At 40.0% G+C, this 19,325-nt stretch overlaps 1 protein-coding gene and 1 long non-coding RNA gene across 3 annotated transcripts in view; one reads left to right on the top strand and one right to left on the bottom strand.

Annotated features, from left to right (window-relative positions):
• The first annotated feature begins 1,526 nt into the window (after positions 1-1,526).
• Positions 1,527-17,708, top strand: LOC147600053 (uncharacterized). Of its 2 annotated transcripts, XR_015259117.1 has the most exons (5): positions 1,527-1,625; positions 8,731-8,815; positions 14,060-14,236; positions 15,512-15,620; positions 17,574-17,708. It is a non-coding gene; the product is annotated as an uncharacterized LOC147600053 (long non-coding RNA). The 2 variants fall into 2 exon arrangements; XR_015259118.1 differs by lacking the exon at positions 8,731-8,815.
• Positions 15,611-19,325, bottom strand: part of TET1 (tet methylcytosine dioxygenase 1) — a 61,714-nt gene continuing 57,999 nt past the window's right edge. The window contains exon 11 of the mRNA XM_086752767.1: positions 15,611-18,365. Within this exon, the coding sequence (XP_086608893.1) occupies positions 17,224-18,365 (1,142 nt within the window). The 3' untranslated portion in view covers positions 15,611-17,223. The remainder of the gene's footprint in view (positions 18,366-19,325) is intronic.

Below are 19,325 nucleotides of genomic sequence, written 5' to 3'. Positions count from 1 at the left end.
GGGCCGCGTGCGGAGAGGCCGTGAGGCGAAGGGAGGGGCCGCGGCGCCATCTTGGCCGAGGCAGGCGGCGGTGGGGCGGGGCCGGAGCGCCGCCATCTTGCAGCTGGGCCTAGCCGTTGTAACCGCGGCGGTGCCTCCTCTCTGATCCGCGCCGACGGGCTGCTTGACCCTCTTCTACAAACGCCTGGTAGCAGGCGCCGGTCAGGGCAATTGTCAGACACTTCTCACGCCACTTCGTGGGTGCTTTGTCGCTGTAGGAAATAGGCAGCCCACCGCCTGAGGCAAAGCCACGCGTGAGGCCCTGAGAGCTGCTTTTATGCGCACAAGCGTTCAGGCTGATACTGGGGAGGGATGGGGCAACAGGATCATCTGAGGTGAAAGGAGAGCATGCTCAGCAGAGGGACTCATCAGAGCACTTAAAATGCTTTGAAACAGAAATTGCACCCAGGAATGATTGCAGTAAGTAGTTCAATAGTTCACGGGCAACAGTAATTTCTCTTGCCTCTTTCAGTGATGTTAAAAAGAGCCTTCCATCCCTTAAGTAGTTTGTTACACAGCTTTGCTTTGAGTGAAATACACGCGTGGGATATTGCTTAACATTTGAGGGTATAGTCAGCAAGACACACTTTGTAAATGAATATGTGACTTAGAAGTGTTTTGTTTGTTATTAAAAACAAAGTTAATGATGGAATAAAAGCAACCTGAGAGGCAACAACATTAAACTCTCAATTGCAGTGAGCTGGATTGTATTGTAGGAGGGCAACTAGAGAAAGAAGCAGGAGACCACTAGGTGAAGGTAAATATCTGTCAGCATTTGTTACTCAGTAATACCCAAAGACAGATCTGCCCTAGCCTTTTGAAGTACAGTGCAAATTGCATGAGGGTTTGGAAGTTTTACACTGATAAACGTAAATCTTCATTTTTAGGTCTACACGTCTTAAACCTTACTCGTGTCTCTTTCTGGCGTAACTGTCCAACCCGGTTGACTAAAGCAGAATCTATACTCTTTAACCTGGAAATCAGATTAGAGGCTAAAATATAATAGAGCCCTCTCCCACTCCATAAATTAAAAGGATGGTGGCAAAATTGTGTTGAAGGAGAAAATTATTGTCAGCAAACATCAGAGTTTTATGAAGTAGCTCTATTGTTCAGTCTTTTGGCCCACAGCCTTTTTATCAGAGGATGCATAATTGTTAGTGATGCTCTTAAAGAAAGCCTTAGAAGCTCATAGGAAACCACAAGTCTGATTTCCCGTACCTCAAGTAGCATATCACTTTGTGTACTTTCTGCTTTCCACGCACATTGCTACCATTAGCTGACAGGTTTTGCCACTGCCATTTATAGTACATTAATGACTCCTTTTAAATTCTTTAGGTCTCTATATCTTCTTTTCAAGATAAACCATGCTGTTCTGATGAACAGTTGTAATGGAAATTCTGGTGAAAAAATGTGAGCACTTCTAGTCTTGTTTCTTAAAATAGCTCTAAGCTTAAGTGAATGATCCCTGTTCTGTCTTCTTTTCCTCAAGCATCTTTTAAGTACATTGGACAGTTTAATCCAAAATTGGTAAAGGGGCAGAAGTCTGAAAGAGATGACATTTCTACAAGTTACCTTAAAATAATCAGGTAAGTTGAGAAAAAGATACAAATTAGAAGGCAAAACTGTAAAGCACGTGCTGCTTCCAACCTTCTCAGTGTTTATGGGAGTTAGGAACAAGCTGGGGATATTGTGAAGAGAAATGGTATTTTTTAGAGCTTATAATCAAAGAATGTGTGTATTTTGGTACGATCAGTACATTTAACAAAGATGAATGGAAAAGCGCAAATAAAATAATTTTAGTATCAGGAAATGCTACATAGCTGGTAAAATCTCATAGTGCAATTAGTTAATTGCAGTACTCAGCTGCCTGCCTTTGCTCAGGAAAGCCATGAAGTTGATCCATGGCACCTTCCACCGTGGCATACGTGCTCTTTATAGACCAGAGTTTTTCTGGAGTGAAACCATATACGTCCCCTTTGAAGAGAGGCTTATTTAGTACTTAATGAAATGCTGTTATTTGAAAAAGTTTAAAACAAACGGCTTTCTGGTTTGTTTTTTGAGGATCCATGACTGAAGGAGCTTGCAGAAACAACACCTCTTTGTGTACTACTTAACAGAATCATAGAAATAAATACATTTTCCACTACTACAACAGCACCTAGCATTACCGATTCAGCGCTGTGTAAGCGACAGCTAATATACCCAAAAGTATCAACACTGGAGTAGCAAGTAGAAGCATGCTGATCTTGATACTGGGTGTCGGTGGAGTGCAGATTGAGGAGTGGAGATCACAGGTCTCTAATGAGCATACTGGGAGTTCAAAAAGCTGGCGTATGGCTTGCTTTGAGACAGGAGTTTCTCCATTAGCTCAAGGAATATGAAATTTTATTGTTTCTGCCTATGGTATGAATTTTGGACCTACACTGGTGTTGGTTATGTGTCAACATTTGCCATGTTATCTTTGTTGTTTGGTGCAGTATCTCACCTTCAGCTGAGAAAGAAAAAAAAAAAATCCCGTAATTCATTTCAGAGATACAAACACATTTGCCCGTAGTGAAGGTGACTAACGACTCCAGCTTCAGATCTCCGAGATGTTCAAGAAAAATAATCACATTTGTCATGAAATAAATCTTTACTGTCTTCAGAGTCCCTCTGAGGTACCTCATAACTGATTGTATCATAAACTTACCACAGAAAAAAAAAAGTGTGCTGCAGGGGTTGTGCAATCTAAAAGGGTATTAGCTGCAAATAGTATTTGTCATTGCCTGTAGAAATACCTTTAAGTTCTACTTTACAGCCTTGGGAAAGCAGATGTCCTGTTTTTGAAACAAAGTGAAACAAGAATCTGTTGTAATGCTTATCCTTCTTTTGAAAATGGGAACATGGGCCAGGTTGGTTGTAGGGAAACGCTAAGAGGCAAGTTCCCCTGTTACCTGTGCTACTGCTATTCTTTAATAGATCACTATACATTGACACTATATTTAAATTCGACACCATAATAAATACATTATGGCTGAACACCTGTATTACGGTGTCCTTTCTATACAAGTTAAGCACTTACCAAACACTTGTCACTGTACACCAGCAACAGAGGTACCGTGATACTTCCCGCATCAGGTAGGACAAAACTACTCCGAGATATCTTGGGTGCATGCCGTGAAAGAAAGATGTAAAGAAAGTGTGGAAGAGGCTTATTTTTGGTTGAATAAAACCAGAAACAGATTTGACTGTATTCATACTATGTATTTAGAGGAATTAACTAGAGGATAAATTATAATCTTCTAATAAACAATGTTTTGACAATCTCTACAATTGAGAAGACACAGAAATTAGTGTTTCATACCACACATGAAGCTACCGGACAGAAAACGAATAGTGATCGGTAACTGGTTGTATTGTATCCGTCCGCCTAAATGTGAGACCTGTACCAGTTACAGGGAGATGGTTATTACACTCAGTTTTGATGATGTAACTTTGATGATGAAAGATCGTTGTATTACCTTTTTCATATTCTTGTTGGAAATACATTTCTGTGCATCCTGGAACAAGGCTGTCTTAGTTCTGAAGAGTGCTGACAGAGAACTGAAGCAACTCGCATCCTAATGTAGTCATGTCCATAGCTGGTTTAGGAATAAAAATATTTAGATAAACAGTGGCATTTTTAGAAAAGTATTTGAAATCAGGTAGAAAATATGTAGAAAAATTAGTCTTTTAAGACAGTGCTGCCCACAGTCACAGCTGGACTGGAAAGGAGAGGGCTCTTCAGAGGAAGTGGTGAAGGTCTTCTTACACAGCTGCTTTGGTGCAGGCAGTGCAGAAGAGATGCATGCTGTTAAATGTAGCCTTGTTGTTGCCTGAGCTGTCGTTGTTGGCTGCAGTTACGGCATAAATTCTGCCACAGCCTCTGTGGTTACATTTAAATTTAAAAAAAAAAAAAAAAAAAAAAAAAGCTGAGGTGATACATAAAAATTGCCAGCTAAAAATCTGGAACAGAGAGTAGATTGAAGAAAGAGATCTATTTCTGTAAAAATAAGAAAAGAAACTCTTAACATGTTTCTGCTGGTAACTTAGAGGATATTCTAAGGTAAATAGGAGTGAGCAGATTGTCAGTGGTGCCGAAGTGAAATGTAAGCTAAATACTGTCTGGGTGCCCTGTTCATGAGGTGACTCACCACTAGTGAGGTAACCACCAAAAACATTTCTATTTCAGTTCTGAACTCGGATTCCTACGCAGAGGCCTGCGGGGTCTGTGTTGTTTACAGCTATTCTGCCAGTCCCATGAAAGCCTGGCTTTCATTCAGTTGAACCAATGCTTGGGCACAGGAATTTTATATAAGCAACTAAACATCTTTTCCTAGCCAGGCATAAAATACATTTTTTTTCTTCTGAATATTCCCATTTGACACTTCAAAATTCAAAAAAACCCACATTATTGTGATTGAAAAGATGTATTAGAAGGAAACCTTTTTGAAAATTGTTTTAGATTATCATAGTTAATGTGGAATTTCAGAGAAATACTTTTCTTGCAAAGGGGGGAAGTCTCCTTTTGGAAAATGTAACTGTATCTTTTAAGAGTAAAGTAACTTCTGAACTAAAATCAGACAGATTTGGTTTCAAATTTTATGACTTTTGGTTTTGCTTAACCATTTGACTTTAATCGGAAGTACTTACCCGAGTCCTACAGTTCTTAAGGGAGTACAGGATAGATCTTGCCTAAAAATATTATTATGAATGTTCATTTAATGGGAGGCTTCCTGTCTAGGGAGAGCTATAACATTTGGATCATTCCTCATGATTTTTTGGAAGGTGGAGGTGGAATTCATGTTGACCAGGGAGCACAGGAACAGCTGCCTTGCATGAGAGCATAGGTTGTTACGGTTATTTTAAGGATTCCTGTCTTCTTAACCAAGCTGACTTGTATTCCAGTGCTTTGGGAAAGTCCTCGGTACCTTTCGGAAGGCCCTCTTTTTCTAGGTGTATCAGATTTGATTGTGTATACAAGAAAGGATTTCTCATCTGTCTCCATACAACCTTAGGGTAACCAAGCCGTACGAAAGACAGAGGTATTGAACTTCTACAGACAGGCAATAAAGAAGATAGGAAGAAAAATACTGACCGCCTTTAAAATCCTCGTTCCATTGCTTGAAAAGCAGGAGATTGAGAGCTGAGAACCTACTTCTCTTCCACTGCTGCCTGTAATATTTAGCCTCATCCCATAGCAAAGCAAGGACAGGCAGAGACGAACTCGTAATATTTGCTCAGATGCAACAGAAATTACATGCAAAGGGAATACTTGCCTGTACTCTTTGGGGTGATCCGGAGCCTCCGGCGCGTGAAAGGCTTGCTGGTGTGCACTCTACAGTTAAGCATTCTTGTGTGGTCTGGGTGTTTTTTTAACTACATAGCTAGTCAGGTCTCACAAGAGCTACAGCCTAACGGGGGCTGTTAAGCAGTGGCACACCTGAGCCACTCACAGCTTCCTACCCTCATAGAACAGGGTAATTTGTGACAGCCCAACAAATCTCACCCTTAAAATTTGCAGCAGCTGTAACCCAGGTGAGTCCTTACAAGGCTTTCTGCTGTTGCGGAAGTGAGTTAGGGTCTGTCACAGAAGTGTTTGCTTGACGAAGCAGAGGATTAGTACTTCATTTCCTTGAAGGGATTCAGTCATCACCGTGCAAAAACAGAAGTGTGTGTAAAACAAAGTGATCACAAGAAACTGAACTGCTGACTTGTTACGCCACAAGAGGCAAAAGTGTTACTGTTCTGAGCTGAAAAACAAGGCTAACTCGTGATGCCTCTGCATCAATTCAGGACTGCTTCAGGGTCAAACAGTGGAGAAGCGTTAGCCAGTTACGTTATGAATTAATGGAGATGTACGCGAGGTATAGTAGCGATATTAGGTAATTTTTGACTTTGTCTAAAAAGACATTGACATTTTTAAGAATTCAACTGCTAGGAATTTTGTATAACTGGTGTATGTAATAAAAGCAAGAGTATCCAGAAGTAAGCGGACTGGACAGGGACTTAGAGACCCATCTTAGGAATTGTGCTCCAGTCAATGGTTATTGAAAGAGCTGGGCTTAAATTTCCACTTTTAAAATATTTTTCCAGTGTGCCTTAGATTAAAACCACAGATGGGTATTGCTGGTAAGTATTTTGTTTTAGACTATCTAGGCCATTTTTTGAACCAAACCACTACTAACTGAAGCACTGTCTTGCTTGTGTTTAAATTATATTTGGCTATGATGCTTGCTCTGATGTAATGAAGAATGTGGCTCTGACTGGGAACACACTGCCCAGTGGGAATGCTGGGGAAGGCCATATGCAGCTGGCTGGCAGTACCTGAAAGGGAGCTGGAAAATGTTGCTTCTCATCAGCATCTGTCCCTCAATAGTGACGTTTTTGGACCTGCTCCCAAGTCTTCAAATGCCATGCAAAATCCACAGGACACCGTGCTATGGGTTGCAGACTCTAATATCAAACTGTGGAACGCGTAGCTGTTGAAGATGTGATGGTCAGTTTAGAGGGCCTGGGGCACGCTGCGAGATGTTGCTGTAAAAATCCAGTAAGGATTATCCTCTAAAAGAGCAGCAGATTCCATAGGAGGGTGCAGGCCTTCCTGTTGGATTACTGCATTCAGCTCCCAGGAACTAGATGCACCATATTACCAAATGTGGTTTATTACTGGGGCATTATTGAAGCCTGAGGAGAGCAGCGTTTTCCTGCCCTTAATCTTCCAGTTACCTGGACGATTATCGTAACAGCAGCTTTTGCTACTGTACTTACTGGAGAAGCGGCAAACATGAACAGAGTTGTTTTCCTCCTTTTCTTCAGATTTAAAAACCAGGAGTTCTGTCTGGTATTCTTCTACAGTAAAACATCACATAATAAAGCGGATTAGCGCCAAGGTCTATTTTGTCTTGTGAAAAAATAACATACCCTCTGATTTAAAGCGATTTAAAACCTGGACTGTTTCCACTCAGTGGGAATTAAAAGCCACAGTAAATGATGCCCATAACCTTGCCCTGCCAGGCAGGGCTGGCAGCAGAGAGACACTGTGTAAGTGTGTTCACAAACCGTTTTGTCCTTTTTATTAGCAATCATTTTCTTACTCTTCCCTTACCAAGATGTTTTACTGCCTGTAGGGTAAAGTAGATGAACATTCGGCATCTAAAGTCTAGTATTTTTATTGGAAAACTCCTTGCTATCATCATCAGGTCTTTGATGAGGATCTCAGCACTCAGATATGCTGCAAGACTAGACTGTTTCTAGCTTTACAATCAGTTATTTTTAATTTTCTTGTCTAAAATGTCAAACCACGTAATGGTTTTAAACGGGACATATATGTAGCATTGTATGCTGTATTATGAAGCGGGGCATTGACTTAACTGTAAATTGCATGGTACAGGCTTTCCTGGCCTAAATTTTTAAGTCTTGTCTTCCTCCAGCATGACTTTGGTTTGGTTTGTATTAGGAAAACAACTTCCTTTTATTTCTTAAATCATTTTACAAGAAGAAATGCATGAAAAATGCAGGAAAGAAAAATTAGACGACTAAGTGCAAAATAGAAGTATAAAATTTATTTAAAACCACCCACAAAGTTCTGTGTAATCAGGAATGATACAATTTGTAATAGTCTTTTTAAAAACTCATGACAAGATTTAAAATATATTTTCAATTACAGTATTCATTTAGCCTTATTCAGTTAGGACAATAATAAAAAAAAAAAAAAAGAAAGTTTACGTTCTAAACAGATGAGACACACAAGAAAAATAGAACAGAACAGACAATTTCCACAACAACAATTTTTACATGTATGTTTCAATACTAGTATCAACATTTCAATGCATCTTGCTACATAAACATGAAATCATGTACAACAACTGCTTGCACCAAAAAACATAGCTTAATTAGATCTTTCAAGTAACATGCAGTCACAACTCACAAGTCTTCAAGTACTGCTGGTAAGGGTTCCCTTGTCTGCAAAGAAGATTTTAAGGTTCAGTTTCTCAGCTAGCGTAACTTGTCACAGCTCCACAGCCTCGTGAAGCTGTGCTCAGTTATACTAGGAAAGAATCAGGCCCCAAGTGGGTTTTTTTGAGAAAAGAAGGAATTTTTATACTTTCTCCTGTAAATACTGTGACATAATGAAGTGCTTTTTCTTTCTGATTTTTTTTCTCCCTGTACATAATCTTTTGTTTAAAAAAGTTAATTTTGTGCTCCAGATCCAAATACAGTAGGTTGGCAAATGGAAATAATCCAAAACCTCAAAGTTGAAAATTAAATATCAAATGCATCCCAAAGAAAGAAAGGGAAAGGAAAAAAAAGAGAGAGAGAAAAGAAGAAAGAGAGAAGGAAAGAAAGAAAATTCTGACTTCTTTTTTTTTTTTGCTTTGGCATACTGTTAATATTTTAATTTTGCAAAGCAGGAAAGAATTCATTAGCCATAGCATTTCAGTACAGTGTGTCCTTACATATTAATGTTCTTTCTTACGACAGCAAATTCTGAACGCTATCTATGAGCTGGTACGATATTGTCAAATTATGAAGAGCTGTCTCTTCCAAACTGAACAAATAATTGTAGAATAATTAATTGTTAAAGACTGACATGTCTGACTGTTTGTATTGGTTAGAACTGGCTTTCGTTTAGTGCTGTTGGGATATCACATTTGTTTTCCTTGCCTACAGTTATTTTTTTCATTTTGAGGACAAGAGATTCATGAAGTTCAGACGCTGCCTTCCGAGTTGCACGGATTAGACCGGCCTTCACAAAGTTAGTACCAAATCTGTTGTTAGGCTCTGCAGTATGACTGCCGTTTAGAAATTTAAGAATGAAAATACATTTCCTTCTCAGCAGACTTTTTTTGAAAGAGAAGTTTGCATTGCATTGCATTTCATAACTGCAAGGTAGTGGGGCAGGATGCTTACGTAAAGCTTCCACTGGCAGCAAGGGAAGCTCGGCGTGACTCAAGGGTGCACGGCGGTGCCAGCAGTTTCACTGGCAACTATCACCACAGTTAGGGCAGTCAGAAAATGTTGGCTTTTAGCTTCATGCCTCAAAACTCAGCCCACTCACGTGATACTGCATACCCTGTTGGGTCTTGAGTCAGAAAAGAATGGACTTCAGGAGACTGCCACGACCCCATTTTATATAATAAGTCAAAGGGATCAAGTTATGGTAAAGAGAAGCAAGTATTTAAGAAAAGCTACCAAAGCTTAGAAACAGTACTGTTAGCAATTCTGTGAGATCTCTGGCCAGGCCGTTACCTGGAGGTACAAATCTTCTAGCACGTTCTCTGTGTAGACAATGCTGGGAAAAGGACAGCTGATGTAAGGGAGTACTTAAAACCCGATAACACCAATGCAGCCTGTATTTCTAAACTAAGAACAATCTGGATGTTACTGGCCAGCACGTGCACGATAGGGTTATTGTTAAATTGACTTCAGACGATTGTACAAATCAGCCATTTGGTGACGTCTTTGATTTGTACTACTGACCTTTTATACCGCTGTCGGTGTGATGGGATGCTCTGAAGGATGTAAGCTAAATCAGCATCCATTTAAGGCCCCTTTGTCCTTTTTATGTGGTACAAAGGACAGTAGTTATAAGTGAGAATCAGGGCCTTCATTCTTATTTGAAGAGGACTCTCAAACCCTAGACCCTTTTCCATTACAATATTATAATAAAAAATACAGATACACATGTAAAATACTGATCAGGTCACAAAACTTTCCACAACAGTATTAAAATGTTCTGTGGCAACAACTGCAATACTGAACATCAAACTAGCAGTTCCCTTGCTCCACTGCAACAGCACTTCTTTGGAATACAGTTCATCTGCGGTAACTGGTAACTCTCTGAGGATTAACTGCCAGATCTGCCTTCATCCTTATGTACGTAGTTTTTTCCAGGTCTACAGCTGCGTCCTCTGACTTTATGAGGAAAGCTGGGAAGGTACGCAGAGTGTTGAGAACAGCACTGTTAATCAGTCACACCAAGGAGAGCAAGTCACCTTCACGTTAAGTTATTTAGCACCCCTGTCTCGCATTCACTGCAAGTATGCTGTTGCATGATTCCAGCATTTTAATGTAGGTGTGTGTGGAAAAGTTCCTTATGTAATGGTCCAGTTAAAGAAAAGAGAAAAGATACTGTTGTGGGAAGAATTGAGGAGACAGCACCGAGAAGCATCTCGTATCTTCAGAAGCTGGTTACGAGTGTATGGTTGAACACTGCAAACACTGTAGGGATGATTAACTGGGGAACTGGATTGAAAAAAGGATCCTGGAGTTTTCATGTCTCGCAAAGAAGAAAACAGCAATGCCGACACCTCTATACCCTTTAATAAAAGGCAGTAACTACTTAAATATTTTCTGCTCAAACTCAATCAATTCCACTTGCTGCTACAGAGGAAGAACAACAACAGCAAAAATCCATTCTTCCACTCTTTTTTGCAAGCAGTCCTGTGTTTGTTAAGGCATTTAACTCGGGCAACACTTGGGTGTCTCACAAGGACTGTGACTGATCTCTGCACAGGGATACAACCAGATGTACAGAAACACTCCCGCTCCTGTAACTGTGCGGGGTCTGCAGCACCTGGCTTAGGCCACCATTTGAGCAGAGCTGGCAGAGTAGCTCCAAAAGAGGGCATTCCACAGAGCTGCTAGCAACAGAAGCAAAAGTCTTGTACTCTGAGAAGGGCTGACTTTCCCTTCTCAAAGGGTGAGCATTTTTCTAGTCTTGCAAAGTTGGTTTTGTGTGGCAACTTGCGGGTATAAGAAGAAAGTGTAACAATTACATCAAGAAATCTGAAAATTAACTGGAAAACTGACTGATTTAAAACGTAAGAAAACACTGATTGTGACAGATAATGAATGTCCCTCTTTTGTGGAATGAAAAATAAGCTCCCTATGACAGACCATGAAGTAAAGAAACCCCCAGAACTGTCATGTAGAGCATAAAAGTTGACTGAAAGAAACAGATTTTGGAAGAGTCACAAGGGGAATAAATTCTCATGATATTCCCGAGATGAAGACGGGCTGGTTTACATACAAAGCAGTGACAGTGCGCGTGGGGGATTCACAAGCAGGCTGACGGCTAACGCTAACACCGAGTACTGAAGCAGATCTGCAGAGGGAGAGGAAGAACTTCTGGAGTAGTTACAAGCATTTAAAGCATTCAGCAGCAGGTTATAACATTATCTAGCACTGACTGTGAAAACAGCTAACCACAGCAGACGACCCATAAAGAGACCACGGAGCGGGAAAGGTGGCTGTAGCGTTCGGTGACATCTGTACAGACCAGAAAGCAACACGCTCTAATCAACATGAGTCAAATTAAGTGTTCTTCAGGGAGACCACACAGCATTATGTAGGATTAAGTCCTCACAATTTAGTCACATATGTAAATGACAGTATTAAACAAAATTTTTCCTCACTCCTCTGAAATAACCAAAAGTGTTTTACTAGGGAAGTAATTAAAAGTAAACACAAAATACATTTTCAACCACTCTTGAGAAGAAGTGATGCGTACGTATACTGGTGCCTGATCAGATACTGCTATTAGAAATCATTGGTCTTTAAGAAAACCTCAAATAAAAAATAAACCTCTTTCCTTTATGTAATTATAATTTTGCAGCAACATACTGGAGCAGCACCTAGACAACTTGTGAAAACTGCCTGACTAAGCATCCGGTAATTCCAGCAGACACTGAAGCCAGTTTCTGTACTGTTCCACTAAGCAGCCACATCCTTGGGACTTTTGACACTGGCCACTCTTGTTTAAGATTAAAGGAGAACATAAATGTGTCACAGACTAAATAAAAAAGCTTACGAATTTAAAGTTAGATGTACCCAAAAGTGTCAGTATAAAGAAGTACCCTGGCAACGACAACGTGTACAGGGAAGGCTGTCTCAAAAGCCAGTTGTGCCTTCAGTTTTGCCTGCGATGTATTCGTGCCGTGCATCCCATCAGCTTCCCACATTCTCTGTCCTGATCGTGGGAAGGACACTGGTGGTGACAGCAGGGCTCCTTGCCTTTTTAATCTACACAGATTAAAGAACGGTGACCAACTCTCTCCCTCCTCTTTGGTTTTTGTTTTGTTTTGTTTTTTTCCTTAAACCAGTATAGGCAGGCAGAGACCAAAGGAGAGGTTATGTCTCCAGAGCAGCTGCGGAAAGAGCTGAATTTGTACATACATCCACAGCTGCGCGACACGGTGACACAGACATTGCAGTGCAGCACTGGGGTGGCACAGTATCCAATGGCAACTGTCTCTGCAGTTTGATTGTATGGAAAGATAGTCCCTCTGCACTTCCTCCTGAAACTCAGATCAACATCTGATGAAATTAAGAAGAAAGCCAGAATTTCCACATATGATCGGACTGTTCCTCATCTCTAATGGTGTTATTTAAGATCAGATCCATGGGTCACAGCTGGGCAGACACCTTTCACACAAGTAATAAAACCACCTAGAAATTACAGGATTTCTGTGGTAAAAAGAAAAATTATATATATAAAAAAATAAACATGGGTTACAAAGCTGATGACTGCTTGATAAAAGGAGCTGATTTCACAAGAGAGAAATCTCATGGGAGGTGAAAGGGCAAGACTGACCTTACATTTTAAATATAAAAACATGAAGATGCAGTTTTATTAGGATGCTTCCATGCTCAATCTCTCAGTGAACAACGTATCAGATAACAAAGAAAAAAAATAAAGTAAAAAAGAGCTGTCAAGAGCATAAGCCTGAAGGTGTCTCACACTCGAGATGAAGGAATTGTGTCTCTCTCCAGACCCTGAATCACTTCTCATGCTACAAACAAGATACCCAGAAGTACAACATTTACTCCAAATCCCTCCCCATCTGTCCTTGCAAAACCTATTGCAGGGCTGCAAGGTCTGAGTCAGCACACGCTTTGTTCGACTGTTACCCACATCCATCTGGTTAAATATGAAAATTGCATGAAAGCACACCAGTCACTGGGGCTGCAGCAACATAAACAGGACCCAAATTTAACCCACCAAATTTAGCGTAGTACCGCAATGATATTATAAAAGTTCTTTAAAAAAAACCCTAACAGCTGTATGTTACAAATAATCTTAAGTACTAATGTTGTCATTTGCCCATGCTTAACATAAAATGCTGCTTAGATACTACACTTGTTTCCTGTTCTGAGTACAGAGAAGCACTGTCATAGGTGAGATAAGGACTTGTAACTGCAGTTATTCCTAAAAGTTAGCTTACAAAGTCCTTAAAAAAAAAATCTGAATACAACTTGCAGCTAGACAGTCACAAGTATTTGTAAGTTCTTAAAATGCTTTTTGATCTTGTGACTACTATATTGATTGAAATATTTTTTTTTCTGTAATATGACAGCATTTAGAAATCGGTAAGCGCAGAGAAACTGCACGAGGAAAATTCACTGCTTAACTGGGAGTGACTGCAGTAACTCTGTAGGGACTCGGGGAGTCCAACAGAAACAGCTCCTGCACAAGGCACCACTTCCCTCCAAAGTGAGGGTGGAGCAGTGGTACAGGATGCAGTGGGGAAAGGGATGAGGGACATTTATTTTGGGAAGTCAGAGGTGCCCCATGTTGGATCACGACCGTTTTTGCTAACATACTGTAAAAAAGGATCAAAAGACAACCACCAGCAGCCCACACCTGATTCCATTTTCTGATTTTTCACCCAGAGCACAGTGCCAGCTGCTGGAAACAGAGTAAAACCTGCAGGTCTGACCTAGCCAGCTGCCTCAGCTTTAGATCCAGCTCCCGGTCTGGCCATCCTGGAAGGACTTTGTTAAGGGGCAAGAGCAAATCACAAGTGGTTGTGTGGGCTGCAAAGGAGAGCAACAGACTAGCAGATTTGCAAACTTTAAGAGACAAATACTGTTACAAAATGATAACCTTACTCAAAACAACATAATTGGTGTACAAGACTGATAAATATTCTGAAATGTTACAATAAATAGCACACAGTTGTAAAAACAGTAAATAGTTGCACTTTCTATACCGCAGGACAGCAACAGAAAATACCAGCTTCTCAGATCACAACCCGCTGCGTGCCACAGCAGGAGGTGAACGTCCAGCTAACCCGCCTGTCGGGGACGCGCTGAGAAAGTAGTTACAGGACTGACAGTCAGGAAAGAGCACCGCGAATGGTATTTCACTGGACAGACGATACACGTTTCTCATGTAAGTACTGTTAATAAAGTAGTAGCTGTGAGTTGTAGCACCTATCAGTTAACAGCATTAACTGTTACGTTAAGATACACTTTTCTCTGTTAAAATTACAATTTCAGAAAAGGCAGACCTGGCCTCCCTTGTGCAGTGACTTGCCAGGGGCTCTGTTCGGAAGTATCCTTTTAGATCCACCTTTCTGTTTCCCACTTCTTTGAGGGAAGCTGCTGGTTTTGCAATGAAACATTTTTATCTTGAAGTTTCCGATCATACAGAAGTTAAATACAGGCATTTATAGGGGAAGATTCAAGTAAAAATGATCCACTTCAATTATCTTAAAGGTAAAGAGATGGCTCTGTAACTTACTAATTTTGTTAGAAAAATTGCTATTCCCATGGGAGTGCTGAATGATAAATCTGCATTTATACAATCTGAAGCTATCGGCACTATTAGTGAAACCAATAAACTGATCTTTTCTGTAATGTAACGCTCGATCGTGGTGTTGAACAAGGGTTTTCAGATAGCAGATACAGGAATGGAACAGCTAGAGAACGTACAGTACTACTTACTGTATGGACAGCTGAAGTCTTACTAATCTTCAGCTCACCAAAAATATACAAGTTTTAAAATGGAAGTCTAAGGCACACAAAATACCATAATGATTTGATGTATACTGTATATATTACATAGTCAAGAAGCATAAAACTGCTGGTACAAAACGATGGCATAAATTGGTTCTGTTTTATTACTATTTACAATCCCTTCATATCCTCTATTTGAGCTAATATTAAGCTTTGAACTAAAGTTTGCAGCATACCCGGTTTTTACAAATTTTACTTAAAATAGGTAAGATACAAAGAACGGCTTCAATTCGGCCATCCTCCGCCATCAACACTTCTGTTAATTGCAACAGGAATCTGTAGAATTGAACCCGAGGTGGTGACATAGTGATTGCTACTTCAGACCTTGCTCCTGCGAACACCACACGTGCGTACGTTTATACAGGAGAACAGTCTCGCTCACCTACAGCCGCATGGAAGTCTCTGTAGCACCAAGGTCCTGGCTGGCACTATGTGTTAGAAATACAACTGATGTCCTTTTCGTACCAAAACTGTAAATATAGCGCTTACAGCTCAGCTTCTCCAGGAAAAAGCACCTTGTCTGGGTTTAAATAAAGCAGATTAGATAGCTCGTATTCCTCTGTTACAGCACCACTACATTATCGTATTATCAAGTATATTAGTAGCATACTTTTCGCACTGGAAAACTCTGCCCTCGTTATACCTACAGGTGACCCAGCCGGGGAGGACTCCGAGGCAGAGTTAGGGAACAGCTTCGTCTCTGGGGCCTGATCCTGCAGCTCGCAGTCACGAGAGGAGTCCTGGCTCTGAGCGGGCAGGTATGGCTACGCAGAGCTGTTCTCATGGAAGAAGTTGCAGGATGAGGTCGGTCCTTAGCTAACATTGTCATTTGGTAATTTGTTTAAATAAATAAGTTTGGAAAAGAGATACACAGGAGAGGAGAATCAGAAAGAAGAGTGGGATGCTACAGTATTTAAAAGCGATGGAGTGTCTGGTTTTCCTCTGGTTTAGCAAATACTCATTTCATTATATGTCACTTCTTCAACAGAAATGGAGAACATAAATTTCTTACGTTTGGAAGGAAGAATACAACCCTTTCTACGTGAAATGTTAAGTCACTTTAAAAATTTACAAAACAATTTTGTAAAAAAACTGAACTTAGAAAGCTGGTGAATATTACATATGGGTTATTCTTAATGAAAAATTTGCTGTTAAATATTTCAAATTTCATACTTCTCCAACACTTCCTTTTTATTTTCTCCAAATTATTATTATTTTTTTTTCCAGAATAGAATAAGGCAACTCTAGGGGGTATTTTTTTTTTTTTAATCCCAAAACAATCCTACCCCTGAGGCATTAGGAACATTTGGTTGTCACGTTAACTTATAATGCTCCAAACGAATGAGACTTACGCACTTATTGCTCAAAGAAATCCTAACAAATGCTGCCTTTAAAAAACCAAATAATACTCGTAACTCCCAATAGCAACACACACATCGACAAGACTTCTCCTAATCTCACGTTTGTACGCTCTCGTGAAAATAAGAAAATGTTTCTGCATTTCGTAGCTGTTGTTTATATGCAACATAAAATCTTCGATGAAAAAGGGCAAGTCTAAAAACAACCATATATGCTATTAGCATACATACTGCAGCTGTAACAATACGGAACTCTACACAGCAAGAATAAAATGGTTTCTTCTGTAGAGTATGCACAAACCTTAGACAATATGATCCTTATACTATACTATTTCAAGTTAATTTTAAAAATAGAAAGTGCTTTTAAAATATATATTTACAGCTTAAAAACAACTTCCAGCCATCATTACCATTAACTTCATTTCATACATAAGGAAAAATCTAGAGGAAAAAAAAAATTCATTGGTTTTCTAAAAGATTTCTCTGTAATTTGGACTCTATGGCAATGGTTGGAAGTTGTTAAAGCAATGGCACCATGAAGTAATAATTCAGCTTATTTATTTTTAACTGGTTGATGTGGTTAAGCACCAAGAGCTGTGTAGAGCTATTACTGTATAACTTGATTTAACACCATAAAATGTGAACCTGTTAAAATCCCTATAAATGATTTTTGTAGTAAACAGACTTGATTTAAAGCACCAAAATATAAATTCCTAAAGGTAATAAACTGAATGATTCAATCAAGGTTAATAACCTAAACAAAATCTTTTTTTAGAATGTATTAAAACTATACAACTTTTTTTTTTTTGCTTAAAACGTGCTTGAGCACCACCAAATGTTAAAGTCACAGTTTAAGAAGAAAATCCCCCCCCCCTTTTTTTTACCTCAGCCTTAAAATGGTTGAGATGAGCAAATAGTAAACGACACGAGACTTGTCCTTTAACAGCACCTTAAAGAAACACTGTGTAACACTGCACCAAGAGGAGGCATTTGATACTAAAACCTATGCCCAATGGTTGTAAGGCCCTGCGACTCGTGTGAGGGCGTACGAAGAGACGGTGATTACGTTATCCTTAGTCACTGTTAATGCTCTGCGCGATGGAATTTGGTTGAACTCATTGTCTTCATAAAACAGATCTCTGTTTTCACTTGTTTGCTTTGTTTTCCTGCTGCTAGAGTTTAGGTCGGTATTCTCCGTTCCTAATCTTTCCGCTTCTTTTTCTTTTTCTTTCGCCCTCTCAGCCATCTTTGCTTCCCACATGGCTAAACCATGTTTTGGCTCATTTAAATTTTTATGTTGGTAGAAAACTAAAGAAATTCTTGTGGGATGATTGCGGTTGGGTTTTTTAATAGGTGTGGTAGCATGGAGTTCACGTCTTGCACATTCAATTAAGATAGAACCGTGAGAAGGTGCCACAGCAACCCCGCCAATGTCATCATCCAAAAAATTGTGCTCGCTGTCTGACCACAGTTCCTCAGCTTTTTCTTCAGGATCAGTCGGTTGTCCCAGTGCACTGTTTGGCTTTTCGTCCACACAGTCAACATCGCACATCTGTTCTCGATGGGAGCTGCCCTTTTCCACCGGGCATCCATGGGAACAGTCAGCTTCGTTTCCAACTGCATCCTTTGCCGGAGAGCTTAGCGGTACTGACAAGTCACAAGAGCTGACCATCTGTGAAGAAGGAGAATTGTCTAACTGAAGCTGACAATTCTGTTTGTCTGGCTGATGTTCAAGTATAGTGGGCAGGGGGTCTTTATGGGCTGGGGGGCCTGGAGCAGTGACCTCTGGAAGAATCGGTGGCACACCATTCATCTTATCATTCAGCAAAATTCCAGTATAATCTTTGACCGACACATCAAAGTTCTTACAATTAACGTAAGGTGTCACGTGAGGTTGCTTACTACTGCATTCAAAATACCCGTAGGGAACTGAAAAATCTTGTTGAATATTAGTCACTGCTGTTATGCCAGGCTTATGTGCTAAAGATGAATAAGGATGTAAACTATCCACCTTAAAAGGGGAGGAAGTCGTGTACTGTTTTAATAAAGAGCAATTTTTAGTAGTGTTTGAAGCATGTTTCATGGCATAGAGGTGATCAGAAGGCTCCGTTTTTATTCCAGGTTTTAAAGCATCTGTTTTGTTCCCTAAAAAAAATGCACACCAAAGTGTAAGTACTTTTCCTCACTTAGTTAACAAAATAGACCTTTTATAATACTTTCATACTTGCTTTCTAATATGGAAGGTACACATGGTGACCACAGATTTTTCAAAACGATTATTTTTAGCTTTTTAGGAGTCTCTCCATGACTGTAAGTACATACACGACACGATAACCTTGCTGAAGTAACACCATAACCCTTTCCAGTCAGACGGCTGGTATATAAAATAGAAACGTATTTCACAGACGGATGAATAAAATAAACAGGTAACATTTAGTAACCGGTCAGTCCCGATTCACACACGATTCACAGTTCTACACCAGTGCTTCCCAGCAGCTGACTGCTCCCCTTCACAAGTGATGACATTCAGTCTGTCTGAAATTAAGCTTGTGAAACAATCAACATTCTTGGCTGCCTTAACCTCGTATTATGATTGAAGGAAAAAGTGTGTTTATAGATCTTGTCCATCACAGCAAGAAAGTTACTGAATTACAATGTTTTGTGCATTAGCAAGTAACTACTCAAGAAATTTTATTGTAATTTTTTTTTAAAAAGTCTCTGGCAACATACTCCAGGTAAATCCATCCTTACAAAGCTACATCATGTCATTTGGCTGTCTTCCATCTCATTGCCACACATTAATTATTTCAGCTCTTTGTGGAGCCACACTTGTTCAGTCTCAGTCAGCTCCCTAATCAGTTGCTATCCTGGCCCCCTGCAGTTGTGCTTGTCTGTGGAAGTCTCCTCAAATGACTCATTCTCATCATGGAGCAGTTCAATCCAGAGTCCACTGGGTAATGGGACAGAATTCCATCAACTTTGCTGGGCTTCGCATCGCGCCCTGAAATTGCTTTACATGCGTTTTGCTGGCGAACTGGCACCCCACAGAGAGCCCTCGCATATTCTCATAAAAGAGCGACTCTGTCACAGTGTTTCTTCTTCGTT

The sequence above is a fragment of the Chlamydotis macqueenii genome, chromosome 7, assembly GCF_036417535.1.
Source record: "Chlamydotis macqueenii isolate bChlMac1 chromosome 7, bChlMac1.mat, whole genome shotgun sequence".
In the NCBI taxonomy this organism is placed as follows: Eukaryota; Metazoa; Chordata; class Aves; order Otidiformes; family Otididae; genus Chlamydotis; species Chlamydotis macqueenii.
Note: the sequence above shows the minus strand (reverse complement) of the source record. Positions and strands in the feature narration are given on the sequence as shown.